Source organism: Terrapene carolina, unplaced genomic scaffold, assembly GCF_002925995.2.
Source record: "Terrapene carolina triunguis isolate 2854851 unplaced genomic scaffold, T_m_triunguis-2.0 Scaffold21, whole genome shotgun sequence".
In the NCBI taxonomy this organism is placed as follows: Eukaryota; Metazoa; Chordata; order Testudines; family Emydidae; genus Terrapene; species Terrapene triunguis.
The window spans coordinates 36,496,172-36,520,683 of record NW_020664372.1 but is presented as its reverse complement, the minus strand read 5'-3'; the positions used below and the strand labels follow the sequence as shown (position 1 = coordinate 36,520,683).

At 39.7% G+C, this 24,512-nt stretch overlaps 1 protein-coding gene across 1 annotated transcript in view; it reads left to right on the top strand.

Annotated features, from left to right (window-relative positions):
• The window catches only part of RGPD4 (RANBP2 like and GRIP domain containing 4), a 74,478-nt gene that overhangs the window by 14,784 nt on the left and 35,182 nt on the right, over positions 1-24,512 (top strand). The window contains 14 exon segments of the mRNA XM_029913359.1: positions 2,140-2,332; positions 3,059-3,149; positions 4,102-4,311; positions 7,254-7,432; positions 7,515-7,690; positions 8,902-9,025; positions 9,486-9,647; positions 18,155-18,292; positions 18,367-18,513; positions 19,396-19,578; positions 19,660-19,743; positions 21,634-21,772; positions 21,985-22,082; positions 22,645-24,512. The exon segment at positions 22,645-24,512 is cut by the window's right edge and continues 4 nt beyond it. Coding sequence (XP_029769219.1) covers positions 2,140-2,332; positions 3,059-3,149; positions 4,102-4,311; positions 7,254-7,432; positions 7,515-7,690; positions 8,902-9,025; positions 9,486-9,647; positions 18,155-18,292; positions 18,367-18,513; positions 19,396-19,578; positions 19,660-19,743; positions 21,634-21,772; positions 21,985-22,082; positions 22,645-24,512 — 3,792 coding nt within the window.

The window sequence follows — 24,512 nt, the reverse complement described above, 5'->3', positions numbered from 1 at the left end:
AAGCCGGGACTTGAGGCTTTCGCCCCCCACAACTCCTGCCTGAGCTCCAGGCTTCTCCTCCCCCACTGCCCCCAATGGCTCCTGCCCAGACTCAGGGCTGCTGCCCCCGATCCTGGCTCCTGCCTGGGCTTGGGGATTCAGCCCCTGCAACATCTGCAGGGGCTCGGGGCTTCCACCCTATGGCTCCTGCCAGGGCTGGGGTACCCATTTTTCAAAATGTCCAGGGCTCCTGGGCACGGGCCCCATGGTCCCACGCATTAATCCACCACTGACCCTGACTAGCAGCTAGGAGCCCCTGGTTGGGGCACTCCCAGCAGCACTGGAAGATTGGACCTACCTCCACCTCCAGGAGCCTCCTCCAGCTGCAGGAAACTCCGCAGCTGCTACCTTCAGAGCTGGGCTCTGAAGGCAGCACAGAAGTGACTAGGGCAATCCTGCAACCCCCCTACAACAGCTTGTCCCCCCCCCCTCCCCCGGCTTGGATCAGGACCCCCACAGTTACAACACCATGAAATTTCAGATGTAAACATCTGAAATTGACCAATTTTAAGACCCTGTGGCTGTGAAATTGACCAAAGTGAACATTTGGTAGAGCCCTAAGCATAGGAGGACATTTCATCATCAAAAAAGACAAGAAAGGAAGCACTTATCAGCTTGCATACAGTGCTGTCTCAGTGTCTGGTGTAAAAGTTCTTTAGAACTAAATTGCACTTACTTCAGTGTGTGAATATTTGTATTTGAACCTCCTAATTCATACAGTATCCCAGTAGCAAAATTGCAACCATTGTTGAGATGACACTTTTTCCTTCCGAACTCCTGTGATGTGTTAACTAGACTTCTCAAACAAATTTTCCCTATGGTCTGAAATGTCTCATGCTTTTGGCTCAGGCATCTGAAAAATTTAACTCCCAAGAGCAGCCAAGTAGATCTTTATCTGTAATTGTTCAGTAGATGGGTAAGGACACTGTAGCTGGAGACTTTTTTGGGAAAAGCATTAGGCTTAAGGAACTTGTGAATAGTCAAGTATTTCTGCTTGGGTGAGAACTGTGCTTGCCCATATTCAGTCATCTTTTTCCTTAGCTCCTTTATTACCTGTGCAGTAGTTAAAAATTTGAAAGGAAGTTACTTTTAAGAAAAGCATGTAGTTGATTACTTAGTGCCTGCTAGGACACACAAACTATAGGATTGGAAAATATTGCTTGACAAGGGGTAGGCCATATCATTTGGACTGCGTTATCGCCTCTAACTTTATGAAGCAAAACAGGTTTGGGTTGGTTAGCAGTCGAATGGGTGGCCAGCTGAGAAATACATAGTGTCCTGTGCTTTTTGCTGCTGTGATACTCTCTATTACTACATAGCCTCTCATCTAATAGTATTTCTTGGCAGTATTATCTGTAGACCCATTTGGTTTGTTGGGTTTTTTTTTTTTTCTGCCATTTTATCCCATGGGGCTTGAATGAATACATCTGAAACATTTCCAAAATGGACTATGATCTTGTCAGATGACTTAAAGAATGTTTTGCCCTAATTAACATTTGGGAAACCTTCCAGGAATGGAGCTTGTGCAACATGTGCTTCAGGTACCAGACTGTAGCTGCTACTCAAGTTCCTGCAGAACCACCTCCTACATTTAAAAGTCTAATGCTCAGATTTTTCCTGGCTTTGGTTAATTCGGATCATATGCTCACTTGGTTCCAATCACCTTCTGCATGTCCCTTTTACCACCACTTACTGTTTGTTTCATTCTAATCTTGCCCCAAATGATTCACTCTTCTCTCCCCATCTCAACACCCGCTTACGAGGTGCAGCCATGTCTCTTGAAGAATTCCTTTTATTTTTGAGGCAATGCCAGTGGGAGAAATGACTCAAGGAGTGCGTTGGGGGATTGTGTCCTTGCTAAAGAAGTGGTTTTGAGAGTGGGGGGACAAGATATCAAAGCATAAGATTCACTCATGGGAGTAGAATGTACTTAAAAAAAACAACTTTAGAGCATTGGAAACTTGAGATTCTGGCATCGAGCCATTTGATTCATTATCATGCAAACATACTAGTTCAATAATCTTACTGACATAACGACAAGTCTGAAACCACTGGTATACAGTTGTCCCTAGTTTTAATGACTTTTTGTTTGTACTATAGTTTTGATCACGCTCTTCAGTCTGTGAAACCATATGTGAATGGGAATGATGATCTGTCTATTACATTCCTGGAAATGAGAGGTCACTTTTACATGTATGCTGGAACTCTCTTGTTGAAAATGGCCCAGCACAGTGAGAAGCAATGGAGAGCTGTATCTGAACTGGCAGCTTTGTGTTACCTTATAGCTTTTCAAGTAAGCTGTTTTCAGTTTTTGTATTATTATGCATTAGTTGATATAGAACTCATTTTTATTTTATTTTGAACTGTAGTTCTCAGATGAGCAGCACTTCTATGTACATGTCTTACAGCTGTTAAACAATATTTTACCACTTTTCAGTTTGTTGTAGAAAATCTGGGGTAGGTGAGTGCACGTTTTATCTCTTGCTCTTATCAGAAGTAAGGCTCTAATGGGTTAGCATTTTTATCACCTTGGATGTATCACCTTTGCTCTGACTACAACTACACCATGTACCTGCCAGTGTAAAATTGGCCCCAGCCTTGAGGAGGTACAGATCCTTTTATGTGTTTGCCCCACACCCAGTGTGTTGTGGACACAGCAGAGAATTTGGGCCTCAATCCTTCACCTTATTAAATCAAAATATCTCCTTCCACCTTGGCACCTGTAATCTGGGAATAGTCTGTATTCATGCCAGCTTAATCTTGCTATTAATTAACACTTCCCAGAGATGTCTAGCAAAAATACATACTTAAATGCTAATTAAGAAGAACTTTTTGGGGGGCTGGAAGGTGGTGTCTGGTAACTGAAAAATAGTAACTTGCCATGATGATATTAAACTTCCTTCATGTTCAATAAATCATAAATTTTGGATTTTTTATTTTACTAACAAAAAGCTAGAGGGGAGTTTAACTTTTGAAGCAGTAACTTCTTGGTTCCTGACTCTTGTGTAATTCCCACCAGGTCCCTAGACCAAAGACAAAACTAATAAAGGCAGATCAAGCTGGACAAGATATGCTGGAAATGTTAGCCTGTGATCGACAGAGCCAGTCTGGTAACAAGAATATTAATTTCAACTGTTTAAAACAAAACTAGTAATATGTTCTTTCCCAAATGGTATATACAAGAGATGGGTTTTTTAGTGATTTGAAATTTATACATAATTAAACATTTTGCTGCTTAAATTCATGAAAAATGTTCAAAGCTTAAAGTAGGTTTGTATAAAAAGCAAGTCTGATCATGATACACTTAAGTTCCCATGTCTTCCTCTTAACTTAGCACTCATTTTTGAACTGTTTCAACGTTCTTAAACTACAGAAACTCTTCTTCACATTTTTGAATAGATTATAAAACTTTTGAAGTTGCTACCTCGGTCTCCTTAAAATCCTTTCTGCCGTAGCCCCTACAGACACTACCTGTTATGCCCTGCTCCTATTTTTATTACCATGTCTTCCTTCCCCATCACACCATCTATTGTTTCTGAGCCACCTTTTTTCTTTGTCATTAATCTAAGTTGTGAATTCTAGGCTAGGGACTGTGCTGTAGGAATGCATTGTGGTTAAACGACTTTAGGATGAGGTGCTTTTCAGAAATTTCCCTGCTCTGGAAGGGACCATTCTACTTAAGCATAGCTATTCATATTGAAGGTAATTCCAGGGCCCCCGGAATACCAAGAATTATGGCTTTCCTATTTGCTATACTAATCCTACAAAGATTTCCACATCTTTGTGTTTAGATGATTGAATTTAAGAATTCTTTGGTCTGACTGCCTCACAAAGGGTAGCATGAAAAAGACTTGAAAACATGTGGGGGTTAAATCCTGGCCCAATTGATGTCTGTTAGAGTTTTTCCATGGACTTCATTGGGGCATGGATTTCACCCATAATCTTTAATCCTTGATATGTCGGGTTAATGATCTGATGAGACACGCTTGCTACTAAACAATCTTAATTCACTGCACTACTTGTATTTAAAATAATTCTGCTTGAATATGTTTTGCTTTACAGGTCACATGCTGCTAAACTTAAGCCATGGCAAGCAAGACTTCTACAAAGAGATTGTGGAGTCTTTCGCAAACGAAAGTGGGCAATCTACTTTATTTGATGCACTCTTTGAGAATGGAGCTCCCAGAGAGAGAACTTTCCTTGGCACTGATAATATCAGAAATGTCTGTATACAGGGACCAGACCGTGTGGAGCTAGGCAGATATGATATTGGTAAGAAGCATCGCTTAAGAACACTTTACACTTACTTTCTATATCTTGATGTGATGTTTCTTCTGATTTGAAGAAAAACCCTGCAGATAATACAGACTGCAACCAAGTATAAATGGCCTTTATACAAATAGCAACTTTGACAATCTACAACATGGCTATAACATAATATTTATCAAATATTAAAACAGATGCCTCAGGCAAGCAACCCATTTCTCACAGAAATGTCAGAGGGGAAATATATTAGCCTTGGAGTATCTGTAGAAGATCATTAAACCTGGCTGTGAGACAAAAAAGAGAGGAAGTAAGTTCAAGAGCCATAGCTCTTTGAAGAGGAAAATCTATTAGCAACCCCTTTGTTAAAATAAAGGACTGCTAACTCAGGAACTTCTGATGGTGGCAATGTATGCAGTATTACAGAAATGACACCTAGATCTAGAGGAAAGGTATTCCATAGGCAAGTGAGTTTGCAGTTCTAAATACCATTCTCTAGCATCCCTACTTTCATCTTAACTGTGTGTGTTGTGCAGACTTACTGGCCTGTCCTCGCTGGATGGTCAGTTTGAAATGGTAGTTACTTTGGAGAGTTGGTCAAGCAGCTTTATTCTGCCAGAATACGTACTTACACAAATCTTGCTTCAAAAAAGGGAATTGAAGAAATAAAAAGCTCACCTAAATAGATATCTTTTTAATTGTTTGCTTCTAAATTAAAAACTTACAGTTAAGATAGCACTGTTAGCTACAAACCAACACTTCTGCTTGTGGAGTCTGTCCAGCTTCGGAAAATTTGGTGATTTAGGTAAATCCTTTATACCTGTCTGTGTTCAAGCACTGTCTTAATTAAAACAAAAAACAAAAAAAAACAATTCAGTTGATTAAACTGCTTTGACAGCTTCCAACTATCTCACATTTAGTCTATTTATGAAATGTATAATGCAGCTGTTGGTCTTAAATTATAAACTTATTTGCCCCAGTATAAACATACATTATTCACCTGATAGCTAAAATAAGCACACTTACTCTTTTTACATTCATTTTATATAGTGCAAAAAAGTGGAGATTGGGAATGAGGGGTGGTTAAAACGAAATAAATGTTAGGATGCTGCCAAGTGACTGTTGTTAACCTCTAAGGCTGATGTAGCATGTACACTTATGATGTCTGAAGTGACGTCTGAAACACTCCATCTAATTCTACAATATCAGAACTTTTAGAGCAAAATCATGGCGGTAATAAGACTTCATTTGCAGTGAAGTTTGGAGTTTTCATGCTCTCTGTCACCTGCTCATGGCCCCCTTCTGCCAAACTTACCTTCCTCAAAGCATAGGTAATTGTTTGAGTGCTTAGAAATGCAAACATAGACAAAAACTTTTAAGATGCTGATTAGAGAGACAAGGTGGGTAAGATCTTTTATTGTACCAACTTCTGTTGGTGAGAGAGGCAAGCTTTCGAGCTTACTTAGAGCTCTGCTTCAGGTCTAGGAAATATACTCTGAGTGAATGTCTACGCTGCCGTTAAACTCCCGTGACATGACTTGGGCTTGTGGGGCTCAGGCTATGGGGCTGTTTCACCGCAGTGCAGACTTTCAGGCTTAGGCTGGAGCCCAAGCTCTGGGATCCTTCCACCTTGCAGGATCTTAGAGCCCAGGTTCCAGCCCATGCCTGGGAATCTATACTGCAGTGAAACAGCCCTGCAGCCTGAGCCCCGCAAACCCGAGTGAGGTGGCACGGGCCAGCCACTTGTGTTTAATTGCAGTGTAGACTTACCCAGAGTGTTACAGCTAAATACAAGGTGGAACAGATGGTTTGTTTGGCATAAGTAGTTAATCCCTTTCAAGGTGAAGTGGCCTGTTAACACTCCTCCAGTCACAGGGCAGGGGGAGCAGCTTGCGGGGGGTTGTAAACCATAAAGTGAGTCTCAGTTCAGTCTGTGATTTTTAGTGTCTAACAAAGTTATGAATTTACAGTCCCAGTCTCGTCTTTTGAAAGTGTTGTGCAGGTTTCCTTGCAGATGGGGATTGATAGGTCAAATATAGAGTGATTGCTTTATGAAAAGCATTCACCCATCCTGTAACCCACTAGCAATGTCCGCAGCTGCCTCCCCCTCCTTCCTTTCTCCCCTATGACTGGAGGGATATTAATGGGCCACTTCACCTTGAATGGTCCCTGGAAATATGTTAACTACTTATGCTAAGCAATCTCTTCCTCCTTGTATTTAGCTGTGATGCTCTGAGTACATTTCGCAGACCTGAAGAAGAACTCTGTGTGAGCTCGAAAGCTTGTGTCTCACTAAGGCCTTGGCTACACTGGCGCTGTACAGCGCTGCAACTTGCTGCACTCAGGGGTGTGAAAACACCCCCCCCCCGACCGCAGCGAGTGCAGCGCTGTAAAGCGCCAGTGTGATCAGAGCCTGCAGCGCTGCACGCTCACTTGCAGCGCTGCAAGCTACTCCCCTCGGAGAGGTGGAGTACATACAGCGCTGCGAGAGCTCTCACAGCGCTGGCGGCACGACTACACTCGCGCTTCACCTCGCTGCTGCGGCAGCACTCTGAATTCCCAAGTGTAGCCAAGGCCTAACAGAAGTTGGTCCAATAAAAGATATTACTTCACTTACCTTGTCTCTCTAATAACCTGGGACCGACACGGCTACAACAATACTGCATACATAAGATGGTGATGGCATTTTTATATTTAAAATAAAATTATCCTCCAGAGATAACACATGGGATCTATTTTCTTCTGAGGAATGGACTTGGGGGCTTAGTCATAGAAAGAGAAGTAGATTCAAAGGCAGGAAACCAAAATGTTTGGCTGGATTATCATTTTTTAAAGATTTCATAACTTAAGAATTTTTTAATGGAATAAAATGCAGTTTTGATAAGTTTACCATTTGCGCGGATACTGCTGATACAGACTTTAGAAGTAAACAATCATTTGTTTCTGTTTAGGCGCAATTCGAGTGCACAATGGTTGTCTCCAGCACCTTACGTGGCTTGGTTTACAGTGGAACTCCATGTCAATCTTACCTGAAATACGCAAATGGTTAAAACAACTTTTCCACTTGCCCCAGGAAACATCAAGACTTGAGACCAATGCTCCTGAAACAATCTGTATATTGGACCTTGAAGTAAGGAAACAGTTTAAGCACTGAAATTTACTACGCTATGGAGAATTGCACAGTATAACATGTATTTATTTTATGAAAACAGGTATTTCTACTTGGAGTGATATTTACTAGCCATTTACAATTACAAGAGACATTTAATACTCACTACAGTTCACATCAGCCTCAATTTTTACCTCTGCCAGTGAGCAAACAGCTCTGTAGTGAAAGGCAGAGATCCTGGTGGGATGCTGTTAATAACCTTATTCACAAAAAAACAATGTAAGTGGTGTTCTTATTTATTTATTTTTTTAACATTTTACTAAATCTAAGTCACTTCCAGCATGAGAATCTTAGCACTACTAATCAGGTGACTGTAGACTCTTGTAGCATGTACTTCATTATTTCAACACCTTCAATCTTAGACACTCGAATTTTGATAGTAAAAATTTCTGAGAGTTTTGAAAGAGACTTCTATGGTATTTCTATGCTGCAAGTGAAGGTGTCGTTGTACCATGGGTAGGCTATCTTTAAACTAACCAGTAAGGGTAACAATAGTACTGAAAATGTGGTGTCACGGACTCCAGCGCAGGATAGCAACACAAGTACACTTGGGCAGCCAGCCCAACTACAAGTCCATGCCTCTTCACAATTGTTACCCATGATTAAAGCTAGTACAGTATACCTCCTGTGGTACAATCACAGCTGTAGTTGCAGTGGCAACATACCTTTTAGAAATGGATTGGTGTATGTAAAGGGATTCACTCAATGCAGAAGCATCTCCTTGTGGCTGGGCGTGGCATAGCAGCTGACTCCCTGTGTGGTGACCCCTGCCCATTGTCGCTTCAGTGGTCTCTCTTCCCGCAACGTGGCCCTTCAACCAGGTTACATTTTAGTCCACCCCTTCCTGTGTAAGAGGCCGATGATGTTATAGCAGATCTTCCGTCTGTCACTGGGCTCTGTTCTTACACCCCTTACCTCAGGAGGTTTCACTTCACCTTCCTCGGTGGCTGGTAGGGGAACCCAGACCCATCCTCTACAGATCCTGTAGCTGGCAACCAAGGTCTACTCCCTCAGACTCCTTCCTGCCTCCCTGGACTGCTTCCTACATCTTCTATTCCCCAGACAGTGCTTGCAGACTCTTTCCCTGAAGCCCTTTTCTGCTGCAAACTTACTGGCTTTATAATTACCACCCAGTCCCGCTCCTATAGGGCTTCATAATCAATTATACCTGGCTTTCTCTTTCTCTCAGGTACTGCCAGTATGTTAATTGGCCTCACAGGCCTATCTAAATCCTTCAGGGCCTGTGTGGGGTGCACACCTTGATCAGGATAGTTCTGCAGATATATGGCAAATGGGAGGCAAAAAAGGGATTAAAACCAATAATCTGCATGATATTAATAATTTATCTCCATTATTGTAATGGATTGACAAGCAAAAGTTTTCCATAAAACAGAGCAGGCTAATTAGGCAATGTGTCCATTACTTTTCAGACCAGGAACAGCAGCAAAATTAAGACTTCTAGTCCAGCATGAAATAAACACTCTCAGAGCACTGGGGAAACATGGACTTCAACCTGCCCTAATTGTTCACTGGGCAAAACGTCTTCATAAAACAGTAAGTTAGCAAAAATATTTTTACCTTTATTATAACTTAAATAATTAACGCTGTAACTTACTTAATCTTTATGACTTACATATTTCTGTTTGACGTGTTGTAAAATATTTTATCATTCTTAGCACAATTTAGCAATTAGTAGAAATAAACTGAAAATGTAGTAAATATTCACTTGATCATGTTATGCCAAACGAAATAACTTTTTGCATTCCTTTTTCCAATAGTCATTTGGTACCCTTCTTTTAAAATCTCACTTTTTTTCTAGCTACATGTGTTGCATGCGTTATGTAGGCTTGTACAGAGACTGGATGAGACTCACCTGAGGAGTCAGAGGTGCATAAGACAATACCAGAGCTTTTGAAGACTGTCTGTAGTTGAAGCAAGTTAACAGTTTGAATAATATCTAATAATAGCTGAAATTCCTTAAAATAAACACTTTTCTATTCTGCTTCCTTCACAGGGCAGTAGTCTAAATTCTTTCTATGACCAAAGGGAGTACATTGGACGAAGTGTTTATTATTGGAAAAAAGTTTTGCCTATGCTGGAAATCATCAAAAAGAAGAAAAGTGTTCCTGAACCTATTGATCCTTTGTTCAAACACTTCCATAGTGCAGATATTCAGGTACTAACATAACTAGCTGGATTAGATTGAGGGGCTGGAAGCAACCTGAAACCTACTCTGTTGTAGAGCTGTGTAAATAACTATTGTTGAGGAAGGGAGAGAGTTGATTCACTGGCAGTTCTGAAATCTTGTTTTGTGTCAATCCAAAACACAATATTTTGTGAACTAAAGTTGGAAGAGACTTCATTTTGGGTCAACCAAAATGTTTTGTTTTGATTTTGGGCACTGTTAACTTTTTAAATAAAAGCAAATGAAATTTTGGGCTAGATTCATAAAATCCCAGAGGAAGTAGTACTGGTGGGCACATTTACCTAATAGCCTAATGGTTAGGTACTCACCTGGGATGTGGGAGACCCAGATTTGAATCACCTCTCCAGAGTGGGGATTGGAACCCAGGTGTTCTCCCTCCTTGGCGAGTGCCGTAACCATCAGGCCATAGTGTCATTCTCAGTCACTCTCTCTGGCTTAGTGACTATTGATTTATACTAAGTAGAACAGCTCCAACAGGGATCTGGGTCTCCCACATCCTGGGTGAGTGCCCTAACCCCTGGGCTGTTGAGTAAAAGGGGTTTTGTGACTCTAGCTTGACACTTCCAAAACTATGTAAGCAGTGTAGCTGTAGCCAGATTGGTCCCAGGATATTAGAGAGGGTGGGTCAGGTAATATCTTTTATTGGACCAAGTTCTGTTGGTGAGAGAGACAAGCTTTCTAGTTCACCCAGAGTTCAAGACCTGTGTAAGCTCAAAAGCTTGTCTCTCACACCAACAGAACTTGGTCTAATAAAAGATATTACCTCCCCCACTTCCAAAACTGTTTTTTGACTGAAACAATTAGTTGAAATAGACACGAATTCACAAAATGTTTCCCTCAACTTGAATCTGCATTTTTCAGCTAAAAAGAAATTTTGATTGAAAAACTTGACCCAGCTTTACTTTAGTGCTTCAAATAAGTGCAGAGTTCTGATTTCTGGTAGGGTTTTGTACATTTCCATGACTTGGTTACTGCCTTAATTTCTTAGCAGCTTTAATAACCTTGCCAGAAATTTTTCCTAACGCCTGGTTTAAGCTTGATCTTCTAATGTCAAGCTGTTGCTCATTGTCTTGTGTACATAAACTGTGCTATTAGAGTAGTACCTTCCTTTCTTTATTTTTGAAAAATTACAAATTTTTATGCCTTTATACTGTGTCCTCTCTTGTGATAAGTAAAATAATTTGATCCTACATGTTGCATGAGTAGGGCCCTACCAAATTCACGGCCATGAAAAATGCATCACAGACCATGAAATCTGGTCTCTCGTGTGCTTTTTATCCTATACTATACAGATTTCACCGAGGAGACCAGTATTTCTTAAATTGGGGGCACTGACCCAAAAGGGAGTTAAAGGAAGGGGGGAGAGGGTGTCACAAGGTTATTTTAGGGGGATTGCAGTATTGCCAGCCTTACTTCTGCACTGCCTTCAGAGCTGGGTGGCCAGAGAGCGGCAGCTGTTGGGCGCCCAGCTATGAAGGTGGCGCCTCCGCCAGCAGCCTCGCAGAAGTACGGGTAGCAACCCTCCCTACAATAACCTAGCGACACCCCCCCTTCCCCCCCCCAACTCCTCTTTGTGTCAGGACTCCTACAATTACAACACTGTGAAATTTCAAGATTTAAATAACTGAAATCATGAGATTTATGATTTTTAAAATCCTATGACCATGAAATTGACCAAAATGGACCATGAATTTGGTAGGGCCCTATGCATAAGGCATAATCTATTATCTTTCTGTGACTTTTTTTGTTTTTGTTTGGATTCTAATTTAATCCATTTTTTTACTGAAAAACCCAGAGCTTACAGCAGTCTAGTTAGTCTTCCAAAGGCTTTGTAAAAAGAAATGATTACATCACTGTTCTTATTAGAGACCTTCAGGCCTTAGGAAAAAGTAGTAGATAGATGTACCTTAAGGATTTATGCCGCTGCCCATCACTGTAGTATGAGTACTGAATCCTCACTGTTTGCCATGTTTATAATTTCTCATTACTCTAGATTTTGTTCCATATAACTCTGTTAGTAGGCTTTTTCCCTCTTTCCTTCCTTATTTTCTTGTCTTCCATTTCTGTACTGTATTGTGTTGGATGACATAAGGCTCCTGGATACATTGTTGCTTGAATTTATGGCATACAGAGTTCAGCCAACTCTTTGCAAGGAATATTCTTGATTCTCCCCTTTCTAGAGCATGTAAGTAACTTCATGTGAGCTCCCAAGTGTCAGCAATTCAACACTTGGGCCAAATTCTCTGCTAGTAAAACTCAGTGAGATGTGAAGTCAATTTGCTAGAGGTTAAGCTATTGCCTTAAAACAGTTTAGGGCATTGACTCTCTTACAGTCAGGTATAGAGATGCCATGATATGAGAACCTGAATAGAATCTAGGTGTGGGAGGAAAACCCTTTTGATGCAGTTTAAGATGTGGTCAACATCTGTGCAGTCAACAGTGATTCTGGGATAAAGGCTTATTTGTATTCAAAATTGTCTACGTGAGTGTCAAGGATTAGTTAAATATTTTGTGATGGATGAGTCTGTTTGGGGCACATGAAGCATACTTTTGGATCTTTTTTTTGTATGTGTGCATGAAGGTATATAAGGATTTGTCCTAATGGAGATTGGGGAAGGAACTAGAAGGCATCTGACTTTTTTTCTGGGAAAGAAAGATAGGAAGAATAGTAATAGGCCAACACTATCTCATCAGGAGCTTTTTAATGACCTGAACATCAAAAACGAATCCTACAAAAAAGTGGAAACATGTACAAATCGAAGGATGAGCGCAAAAGAATAGCATAAGCATGTAGGGGGAAAAATCAGGCCGGCACAAGTGAGTTACACTTAGCAAGAGAAATAAGGCAGTAAGAGGTTCTATAAATGAATTAGGAGCGAAAGAAAGATGAAGGAAAGTGTAGCTCTGCCACTTAGCTGTGATGCAGGGCTAATAAGGGATGACATCAAGAGGGCTGAAATGTTTAAAGCATTCTTTGCTTCAATCTTCACTAAAAAAGTTAATTATAACCAGTTAATTGACACCGTTAATATTAACAAGGGGGAAGGAACATATTCCAGAATAGGAAAAAACAGGTTAAAAAATATGTAGGTAAGTTAGGTGTATTCAAGTCATCAGATCCTGATGAAATTCATCCTAGGGTACTTAAGGAACTAGCTGAAGCAATCTTGGAACAGGTAGTAATTATCTTTGAGAACGCATGGAGGATGGGTGAAGTCCCAGAGGACTGGAGAAGGGCAAACCTAGTACCTATCTTTAAAAGGGAGAATAAAGAGGACCCGGGGAATTATAGACCAATCAGCCGAACTTCAGTACCTGGAAAGATTCTGGAACAAATTATTAAACAATCAGTTTGCAATCCCTAGATGATGATAAGACAATAAGGAATACCCAACATGGGTTTGGCAGGAACAAATCATCCCAAACCAACATAACTTCTTCGATAGGGTTACTGGTCTAGTGGATAGCAGGGAAGCAGTAGATATGATGCACCTTTATTTTTTAGTAAGGCTTGTGACACCATCCCATATGACATTTTCATAAGCAAACTAGGGAAATGTGATTAGATGAAATTAGTATAAGGTAAGTGCACGACTGGTTGAAAGGCTACTCAGAATAGTATCAATGGTTCACTGACAAACTAAGAGGGTATGTCTAGTGGGGTCCCAGGGGTCTGTCCTGGTTCTGGCACTAGTCACTATTTTCATTAATGATTGGGTTAATGGAGTGGAAGAGTATGTTTATAAAACTTGCAAATGACACCAAGCTGGGAGGGGTTGCTAGCACATTGGAGGACAGGATCAGAATTCAAAAGGTCTTGGACAGATTGGAGAATTGGTCTGAATTCAACAAGATGAAATTCAGTAAAGATAAGGGCAAAGTACTTCACTTAAAAAGGAAAAATGAAATACCCAAACACAAAATTGGGAATTACTGGCTAGGCAGTATTACCGCTGGAAAGAAGCTGGAGGTTATAGTGGGTCACAAATTGAATATGGGCCAGCAATGTGATACAGTTACATAAAAAGCTAATATTGTTCTGAGATGTACTAACAGTAGTGTTGTACATAAGATATGGGAGGTAATCGTCCCGCTCTGTGTGGCACTGGAGAGGCCTCAGCTGGAATACTGTGTCCAGGTCTGAGCACCATGCTTTAGGAAAGGTCATGGACAAATTGGAGAGAGTCCAGAGGATAGCAGTGAAAATTACAAAGATTTAGAAAATCTGAGCTGTGAGGATAGGTTTAAAATAAACAAACAAAAAAGCTGGGTATATGTAGTCTAAAGAAAAAGATGGGAACCTGATAAGTCTTCACATATATTAAGGGCTGTTAAAGAGGACTGATCAATTGTTCTCCATGTCCATTGAAGGTAGAACAAGTAGTAATGAGTTTAATCTACAACAAAGAAGACTAAGTTTAGATATTAGGGGAAACTTTCTAATTATAAGGATAAACTCTACAATAGGCTTCCAAGGGAGATTGTGGAATCCCCATCATTGGAGGTTTTTAAGAACAGGTTAGACAAACACCTGTCAAGAATGGTTTGTTTACTCGGTCCTGTCTCAGCGCAGGGGGATGGACTAGAAGACCTCTCAGGGTCTCTTCCAGCCCTATTTTTCTGTGATTTAGTTGCCAATGCTGATATTAAACAGAAAATTCTGTTCTGACTACCAGGATAGTTTGAGATATGGTTGAGTAGAAAATGAAACTGTTCAGACTTTTGTAGACACTACTCTGGTTTTGGCTGAGCTTTTTCTGGAAAATTGGTAAAGTTGAAGGGACTAACACAGTGAAGATGTTTGTATTTGCATATTAAATTGAAGACTTTTTTGTTTGATTTAGTTGTTTAGGGTCTTATGCAGTACTGTTCAGGGTCCTGGGTAAGTATTTAGAGATTGAAGTAACAAATGATATAGAATGTGATGACATCATGTATGGAAACCGCTGATATTGAGAGTACACTTTTGGAGGAAGGGTTTTGACTGACTAAGATTTAAACTGCTTTGTGTGAATGCACATTTTCATAGCTCTCTCTCTTCCCCTCTTCCCCCCTCCCCCCCCCCCCCCCCCCCCACACACACACACAAAAAGAGCAGATGAGAATAGAGGACTAACACAAAGATACAAAATCCATTTTAGTCTGTACAAAATGGTTGTTTTTCATGACTTACTACTTATAGAACTTCATATTCATAATTAAGTTAGGTGACATTTCAACACATCCAGAAAAATGAGCAGAAGGATATGTCTTGCAAACTGGCCGGACAACTATTCTGTACTTGATCTCAGTATAATGGCACACTCAGATGTGTGGGATAACAAAAGTTGCTTTTCCCTTGGTGTTAGAACAAGATATTTGCCGTTTTATTTGATTTTTTTTCAAAATGTGTAGCATGTGTAGTAATATAACTTAATGCTCTTCATTCATAGAATTCAGTGTTTTACAAAGATAGTGTAGGCTGGGTGGCCATCCCTCTGACAGTCTCTGAGGGAGGCCATGCCTCCTCACTGTCGCGTACCTGTAAAGGTGCTCAAAGTGGGGAATTAGCTTCACGTAGTGCTCTGATCCTCCAGCTGGGCAGAACAGTACGGCAGTCTTTGAGCCCTAGGCCCAGTCAGGGCTGGGCAGCAAAGCAGTGGGTAAGCTCTGGTCTGCAATTGGCAGAGCAGCTAAGCAGTCTGAGTCCCAGTGGGGTTGAGCACCATAAAGTCTAGAGGCTTAGGTAAGAGTGAGCACCAAGAGAGTCTATGGGGCTCAGGTAGGGTTGTGTGAGGAGCACAGGCCTCCTGGCCTAAGGAGGGAGAGTACTGCCCCCAGGGATGGAGTGGCAAGGGGGACGCAGGCCTGCCCAACTTCACCACATGCCAGCCCGGGACCTGAACAGTGGCGGCGTGGTCTGCCACTGGGTCAGCGGGGATCCACCTGCAACACGATGACTCTGTATCAGGCCAGGTCCCAACCAGACTGTTGCCTGGTTTCCCTAGGCTGCTTCCTACTCTCCCCCTCGGGTGTACTTGTGTCTGTTGTCTTGGGGAGCTCTGGCCAGTCGGCAGGCGTCAGCCCGAGCAGCTCCCCAGCGTCTTGGTCTGCTGGCAGCCTGGGGAGATCCAGCCAGTCCTCAGGAGGCAGCTCCCCTGCAGGCTCCAGCAGCAGGCGGGCTGCATCTGTCCCTTGTGGTGGAGCCACCACAACTAAGTTGCAAGGCCCACCTTTTGTACTTCCCCTTCCTATCCCACCCTTCTGCTCCTGTTGGGGCGGACTGGCTCTCCTGGTTTGGCCCACGAGGGGGCGTGTTGTGGTCCCTCCCTGTCATTCTCTGAGGGAGGTAATACCACCTTGCTACAGGTAGATAAACAGCATTTGCCCTATTTTAAAGATAAGGAGACTGAAGCACACAGTCTAGTCACTTAGGGAGCTAATAATCAAGCTGGAAATAGAGTACAGATCTCTTGGCTACTACTCTAGTTGCTTTTTAATTCTGTACCTCTTCAGTATCACAATGCTTCTCATTTCTGTATGCTTCATAAATAGTTTAGCTGAGGCATGCAGAATCAGAAATGCTGTAATGACTGAGTTCCATCAGTTGAAGAAACAATATTGCACCAAGCTTAAGTTTACTTTGCTGTGGGCATAGCGAACGTCAAAAATTGAGAAATATTAAGTGGTGGTTGAGCAACATCAATATCCACCTTTGAAAACATGATGGTATGTGAAATCTGACCGAAAGGGAGTGCTGTCAAGCTCTTTAAGCCTGAACTTTAGGCTTCATTTTAAAGGAACATCAGCTTGAAATCTAGTCTCTTTCAAAGTTAAAGATAGTTTCAGGTACTACTCATCCCTTAGTCCCCTTGTCATTAGTGAATTTTCTATTTATATAAAAAATTACACACAAACTACATTTAAGGAACATTATTAAGATACCAAAGTTGAAAATTCAGATGTTAAGAAATGCCAGAGATGCTCTAGGCATATCAGGTTAGACACCTAAAGTTAATGGACTTTTGACTTCGATTTCTCTTATTTCCCCATCTGTAAAATAGGGATAAAGCCCCCTCATCACTGGGATGTTGTGAAAATAAATTCTTTAGTGTTTGTGAAGCACTCTCATACTATGGTGGGTATGGAAAAGCCCATGAAGAAATAATTCCATATTAAGTGCAGAGTTTGAGTAGTGTCTAGTAAAGAAGGTATAAGGAAAAAACAATATGGAATAGCTACTCATTCATTGTACGCTGTTCATCCTGAGCACAGAACAAGGCAGGGATTGTGTGGAAAAAATATTGTGGTCATGAAAATAAAGACTGTGTCCTAATACATATGCTCAAGGGGTGGGGCTGAACTAAGGTTGCAAAGGCATTTCCTAAATTTAGTGCCTGAATTTGCAACCTTAATGTTTTTAATGTAGGGTTGTGTATGTAATTTCCTAGCTTTTAAAAAGGCAAACTGCAAGGTAAATTCTGCTTAGCTCCTGTGGCACTGAACCTCAGCTTGTTCAGAACAGGTGGAATTGTCAAGAAACGTGGCAGCGAAATTGCAGCAAGTCTCCATTGAGCACATGCAAACTACTGTTCTTAATGGCTTGTAATTTTGCCAAATTTGGGATGTTTTTCACCAGTATCTTAAAAAAACACATCTCTGACACACAGGCCAACTGTCTGCCAAATTTCAAGTTTCTGCTCAAAAGCATGGAGGCAGTAGAACTGTTGGATTAAAAAGTTGTAAGGAATTCTTTATCATGGGCAAAACAATGTATGTTTCCTAACCTTGTTCTTGGAAATGGCTGGAACATTTGTGTTGAAATTTTCCAAAAAATTCTGCCTGAGGCAGACATGAGCATGTAAAATTTCAGCCTCAACAATTAGTTTGACAAAATTTATAAGCAACTGAAAACAGGGTCTTATGGTTGCCTGACATTCCCCTTAGTTATTGGTAGTGCTACCAGCTCCCCTTATAACTTTTATCCCCAGATTCATATAGAAACTGAAATTGAGTAGACTCAGATTGCTGTCAGCTGCACAAAGTAAACAAGCCAAACAATTTTTCTTTCAGTTTCAGTAATCTTAAATGGTAATAGTCCAATAGAAAGCTTAAATGTTTAAAAATATCTAAAGTTGATAACATCTTTTCAAAATGTTACACAGTGGGGACAATTCAATTGGATTTCCATTCTTAACTTTTTTCCGGCTAATTTCATGTGACTCAAACTGTTTTTGTTGTTGTTTTTTGTATTCCCTGTGCAGCAATAAATGTGTTTTAGAAATATTATTGTGACTATCAAATTGCTCTCAAAAATACAAAAAGGACACATTGATGTCTTTTTTTTTTTTTTTTAAAGTAAGAGGAAATAAACTTCCAGTAGGAATGCTTTTTTTAAAGCACTTCCAAGAGCGTGAGGTTAAATGTACTTTGTATCAAGCAGTTGCCTAGAGGATGTAAGCTTTACTTTTAGTTTTTGACAAAACTTCTCTTTGTAGGTTTCTCAGGTTGCAGAATACGAAGAGGAGGCATATATAGCATTTGCTATGTTGGATGCAGTTGATGGAAAAACCGAGGATGCTTTGCTAGCACTTGAAGCTATTAAAAACGTTGTTTCTTATTGGAATCTTGCACTAGTAGGTGTAACTCTTTTATTTTAATTTTTATGTTCTTAATACTGTATGGTAAAAATCACTACTTTGTTGGATAGATTTTCCAGAGAAAGGCTGAAGAAATTGAGACTGATGCACTCTCACCACAAGAACAAGAAGAGTGCAAAAGTCACTTGCAGAAGAGCAAAGACTATCTATTAAAGATCATTGATGAAAGTTTTACAGACCCTTCAGTAATTGAGAAGGTATGTAATTTGGTTTGCTTTATCGTTCATTACTGATGGAATCCTTTGCGTCAGCAGGAAATCTCATGTTTTAAATTATCCTTTCAAAATTTGATAGGGCATTAACATTTTCTTCGGTGAAGTGTTTTTCTTTACAAACCAAATTCAGTATTTAAGAATGAACTATGCATTCAAACGGACTCTGCGTAGTTTGTTCCTAAATGCAGGTGGCAACAGTTCTTTTCTATTTTGGAAATATTTTGTTATGCACACTTTTTAAAAAGCTTTATTTAAAAAAATTGTGAATCAATACTGTAGTCAAGATTCTGAAATTGAACTAAAATAAAAGGAACTTTTATTTTTGGACAAACATTAGGTCAAGGTTAGAGTGGAGATTAAATATTTGACTGCATTTAACTCTATATCTTTGACTTAATCCTAATCAGTCATTGCTTACAAATACTCAAGTGGGGCTGATGAATCAGGAAAAGCCACATTTATATACTACTTCTGGTTAGATGAGTCTTTCTACTGAAGTTCATTTAGAATTATATCATTTAATATTTTTGTCCTATATATAGTAATGACATACATGCAGAGTGGGCATTGAGTTTTGGAAGAGACAATAAGTCATATGTCATGTAAACAATAGTAGTTGACAATGGCAAAAGTTGTGGGAAACTGACAAGAAAGATAAGCATATTAAAAGCTAGGAAGTTCAGGTTTTGCGTTAGTAAAAATATTTGTAATCTATTTGTTCAGATAGAGGAATAGTCATCTTGATACGTGGTATTTTTACATGAAATTCTGTTTTGCTAATAGTGCTTTATTACTCCAGTTGCACTTGAACTCAAAATGAGAGTATATCCCTAAACCTCTTTGTGCACTGCAATTTTCTCCCAGTTACCAGTGTCAATAGAAACTGTTAAGGAGGTGCTGGATACAGTAATTCAAGAACTTGGGGATTATAGCGAAGAAGGAAGTCCTGTCTTCAAGAATGGCCTATCCCGAACTGTAGATTCAGAATTTAAACACTCCACTCCATCGCCAACAAAATTTTCTTTATCACCAAGTAAAAGCTACAAGGTATATCAAATAACACACAAAATTCTTCTGAAATGTATTGTTTTTAATTAATGTGATAAGAGTCAATCATTGTTCTTTCAGTTCTCTCCCAAAACTCCCCCTCGTTGGGCAGAGGATCAGAAATCTTTACTTCAGATGATCTGTCAGCAAGTAGAAGCCATTAAGGTAAATAAATCCTAATTGAGTTATTGTATCAACAAATATGTAGTGAAGAGTACTTCTAACATTGGATTTGGTACTAAAGTTAATGTTAGATTACAAAGCTCAGGCTGTTAAAAATTTAAGTTAAACTTCCAGTGTGTGATGAGATTTCCAGTTATATCAATGGAATTAAAGTGGTTAAATCTCTGTATAATTTGAAGAGTATGGGGGCAAGTGTCACTGTATAGAAATTTATTTCAGAATCCATGAAATTAGTGCATAAGCAGATAAGGCATCCTTCTGTGGGACCATACACTGAGCATGTGAATTCTGTTGACTTAAGAGAAGACTCTTGTATTTCTAAAATAAGACTTTTCTTCTTGCACCGCTCAAGCCAAAAATGATAAGAGAAAGATGGCTTTTGTTGGATGGTTATAAAGGCAGGACAGAAGCACTATGTAAGGTATTAGTTTCAAATGTACTTAACATTGAATGGGGTCGCTAGTACTGACATCCAAAAATGGGTTTAATTTGTTCAGCCTATTCTGTGCCAGATTGGTTCTTTTACCAGTTTATTTTATCTTGCACATAAGCAGTAAAGTTATGAAAGTCCAAAAGTAAAAACAAGAAATTAATTTTTGTTGTCTGAAATATGGTTAATGGTGATTAAATTATCACTGACCTTTCTCCATATTTTAATAATTTCCCTAACAATCGCACTGCTGCTGACCTAATAGAAAATTCTTATTCATTCTCTATTTCCTATGTTAGCCTTGTAAAATTACACTTGCCAGGCAAGCAATTGTTTCTCCCTTTTAAAGGGCCTTTGTTAAAATAGGACACCATCTTTCAGATTGTCTCGTTGTCTTTTTATTGCCATCTCTAGTGCGTCTAATGGTCCCAGAGAATGTCAAATGATTATGTAGTGTATATAATAAACCTCTTCCTCCAAATATTAAAATGCATTCCACTAGACTAAAGCACAGGGTCTAGTCCTTTGCACACTTCTGGAACATTCCCAAATCTGAAACTTGCCAGACAGCTACATAGAGTACTTTCATTAAACATTGTCCTTGACCTGGCTGCAAGAACAGATGCCAGATTTGGTTGGGCAGTATTAGTCATTGTTTGTCTAACGTGGGATCCACACGGATGACAACATTGTTACTATAAGGCAAATAAGTTATTCTGCAACATTAGTAAATTTTCTCTGTTAGAGAGCATATTATTGGCTCCCTGTCTTTGCATTGCTTCAAGATTTCAAAAAAATTAACTCAGCTAGTATATAACTAAAAATATTTCAGTGTACCTGAGCATCCTCTACCAATATTTGCTAAAAAATCAAGGGCAGCTATCCAAGTAAAAGCTCATCATTCAGCTCCCCTCTAAGGACGACTTTAGACGAAAAATTTGTCTCTAGCTGTTCTTGTTTCAGAACTGTTCTTTTTAGTCTACTAATGTGTGTTTTTCCTGTGATTGGAGGATTTAGATAATTATATAATGTTGAATATGGCACTTCGGATGTGTTCAGTTCATTTTTTGCTAGTACTTCTCTTTTTTTTTTTTTTTTTTTTTTTTTTTTTTTTTTTTTTTTTTTTTTTTAACTTACATAATTGGTTTTGTGTACTGGCTCAGTAGTAGACTATATTAATTCATACAAAGAGACCTCTTCAGTATAAATTGCTGTATATGATAAACAAAACCAGCTATAGTAATCTCTTCCTTCAAAACTGAGGCTTGGATGCCAAGGGTATCTGGATAAAAATCAGAGTTTGTTAAATACCAAAGGAAAACAGAGAATTTTTAAGGCTTTGCATAGATAGTACTTACCTCAAAGTAAACATCTGCTTTAATATGCAACAATACCTGTCTTTAATTTTAATGTAACACTATCTAAATACTCTCTCCTGATAGAATGAGATGCATGAAATGAAACTCAATAATTCCAACTCCAACTTGTCATCTCATCGGTGGCCTGCTGAAGGCTATGGCACAGACACAATGTCAGATGGCTATCAGGGAACACAGAACTTTCATGGAGCTCCACTAACAGGTAAACTGGTGTTGAGAGTTTAATAAGTTACTGTATCTTGTTTTCAGAAGACCTTGGTCAGCTTTTAAAATTGCTATAAATTAGGCATTTAAGGTTTAAACAGTGCAAATGAGTTTAAAAATACCTTTCTGTTGAAAAGCATTACCTTTTGAAGATGGTTCTCTTTTGGGTAATGGCAAAATAGAATTACACTCTTTTGTGTTCTCCTTTAGTTGCTACCACTGGCCCATCAGTTTACTACAGTCAATCGCCTGCATATAACTCTCAGTATCTTCTCAGAACAGCTGCAACCAATGTAACGCCAACAAAGGTGAGGAGAGATCTGTTAATTTACTGCTTTGAACTATAGTCTTTAACAATTTTCAGCTTCTATATGTGAAACTGAATCTTCCAATGAAGACTTTTAGGGATAACTTTGTGTGATATTCACACTTATGTGGATTATGCTCAATGCCCAAATGTGGATGACATACTGAGTGAGTCGTCTCAGATTCTGATGGTGCGGGAGGGGAGAGAACCATCAAGAGCAATCTCTTACATTCATATTTGAAGTGTACATGCTCACTATAAGTTATCTTCTATTGAGAAAATCTTTGACAATACCTAAGATCCGTTTCTCTGTAGGATGGGAAGAAGTTTTGGGAGTAGTAGGAAGGAATAGCGAAGAAACAAGCAGTATCTTCTCAAGCAGCTAGGTGTTTCTATAAAAAGGAAATCTTTGTAGCTGTTCTGCTTCACTTAATATTAAGGTCTATACATCTTTAAGATATAAAAACGAAAACATCAACAAACTTTTCAGGGCAGGGATTGTCTTATGTTTGTACAGGCACTATCATAGTACAAATAGAAAATAATAATCTTTCTGTTTTTAGGCTCCTGTCTATGGCATGAACAGGCTTACACCTCAGCAACATATATATGCTTATCAACAGCCAATGCATACACCACCACTGCAGAACACCTCTGCCTGCATATTTTCCCAAGAAATGTATGGTGCTCCTTTGCGTTTTGATTCTCCTGCTACTGGAATTCTGTCTCCACGTGGTGGTGATGAGTATTACAATTACAGTGTTCCACAAGCAAGCACAAATCCACCATTGCCTGAGCCAGGCTATTTCACAAAACCTTCAATTGGTCCTCTGATTCCAAAGTCTGCAGAATCAAAGGTGATAGAATTTGGGAAATCTACCTTTGGGCAGCCTGTACCAGCAGAAGGAACAAAATCCTCTTTCACAACGCCTGCGCAATTAACTCAACCAACCACTTTTAAATTTAACTCTAATTTCAAATCTAATGATGGAGACTTTACATTTTCATCACCTCAGATTGTAGCCCAGCCCCCCAGTGCAGCTTTTAATAGCAGTGAAAGCCTCTTGGGTCTTCTGACATCAGATAAACCTTTACAAGATGATCGATATATGGGGCAAAAAACAGTTCATGATCATACAACTGGCCAGAGAAATGCTTTCAATTTTGGTAACAAAAATATTTCAGGCATTTCATTTACAGAAAACATGGGACAAAACCAACCTAAAACCTCAGGTTTTGGCAAGGGTGACATGTTCAATTTCCAAGATCCTGGAAAATCAGTGTTTGGAACCCCAAGTTCAGATCTGGCCAATAGAAGTCATGAAACTGATGGAGGAAGCACCCATGGTGCCGATGATGATGACGATGGTCCACACTTTGAGCCTGTAGTGCCACTCCCTGACAAGGTTGAAGTAAAGACAGGCGAGGAAGATGAAGAGGAATTCTTTTGCAACAGAGCAAAGCTGTTCCGTTTTGACACAGAGTCTAAAGAATGGAAAGAAAGGGGCATTGGGAATGTGAAAATATTGAGGCATAAAATATCTGGGAAGATTCGGCTCCTTATGAGGCGGGAGCAGATTTTGAAAATCTGTGCAAATCACTATATAAATACAGATATGAAACTGCAACTAAATGCAGGTTCAGACAAGTCATTTGTATGGCATGCTTTAGATTATGCAGATGAGTTTCCAAAACCTGAGCAGCTTGCCATTAGATTCAAAACACTAGAGGAAGCAATGCTTTTCAAGCATAAGTTTGAAGAGGTGCAGAATATTTTGAGAACCTCAGGATCAAATGTTGGTACATCAGCCATGCAGAGTGTTGGGACTACAAGAGAAATAGCAAATCAGGATAGCAAGGAGCCTTGCAAAACTACTCCTGGAACCCTGAATTTTGGATTTCAGTTTAAGAAAGAGGAGATGTGGCAGTGTAATGTCTGCTTAGTGAAAAACAGTTTAACTGCTTCCCAGTGTAGTGCTTGCCAGGCTCCCATCCAAAATACAAGCAGTTCTGTAAAGGGACCTGATGGCAAAAGCAGTTTTACAGTTACATCAGCTGCATCTACACCAATATCCTTTTCCTTTGGTAGGGAAATCCCATCCACATGTACTACTAGTGGATTTGGGGAGCAGTTTATGTTGAAGAAAGATCAGTGGGCTTGTAATGTGTGTCTGGTTCGAAATGAAGCTACTGATAAGAACTGCTCAGCATGCCAAAGTCCGAATCCAAGAAACAAGGAAATGCATGCTGTACCATTACCTGAAACTTTTGCAGCTTTCAAACCCAACACTGATGACACACACGAGAAATTTGGATCATTTTTTGCTAAAAAAGGAGGTCACTGGGATTGCAATGTATGCTTAGTAAGAAACGAGCCCACTGCATCTAAATGTGTTGCCTGCCAGAATCCAAATAGAACTAACATGCCAGT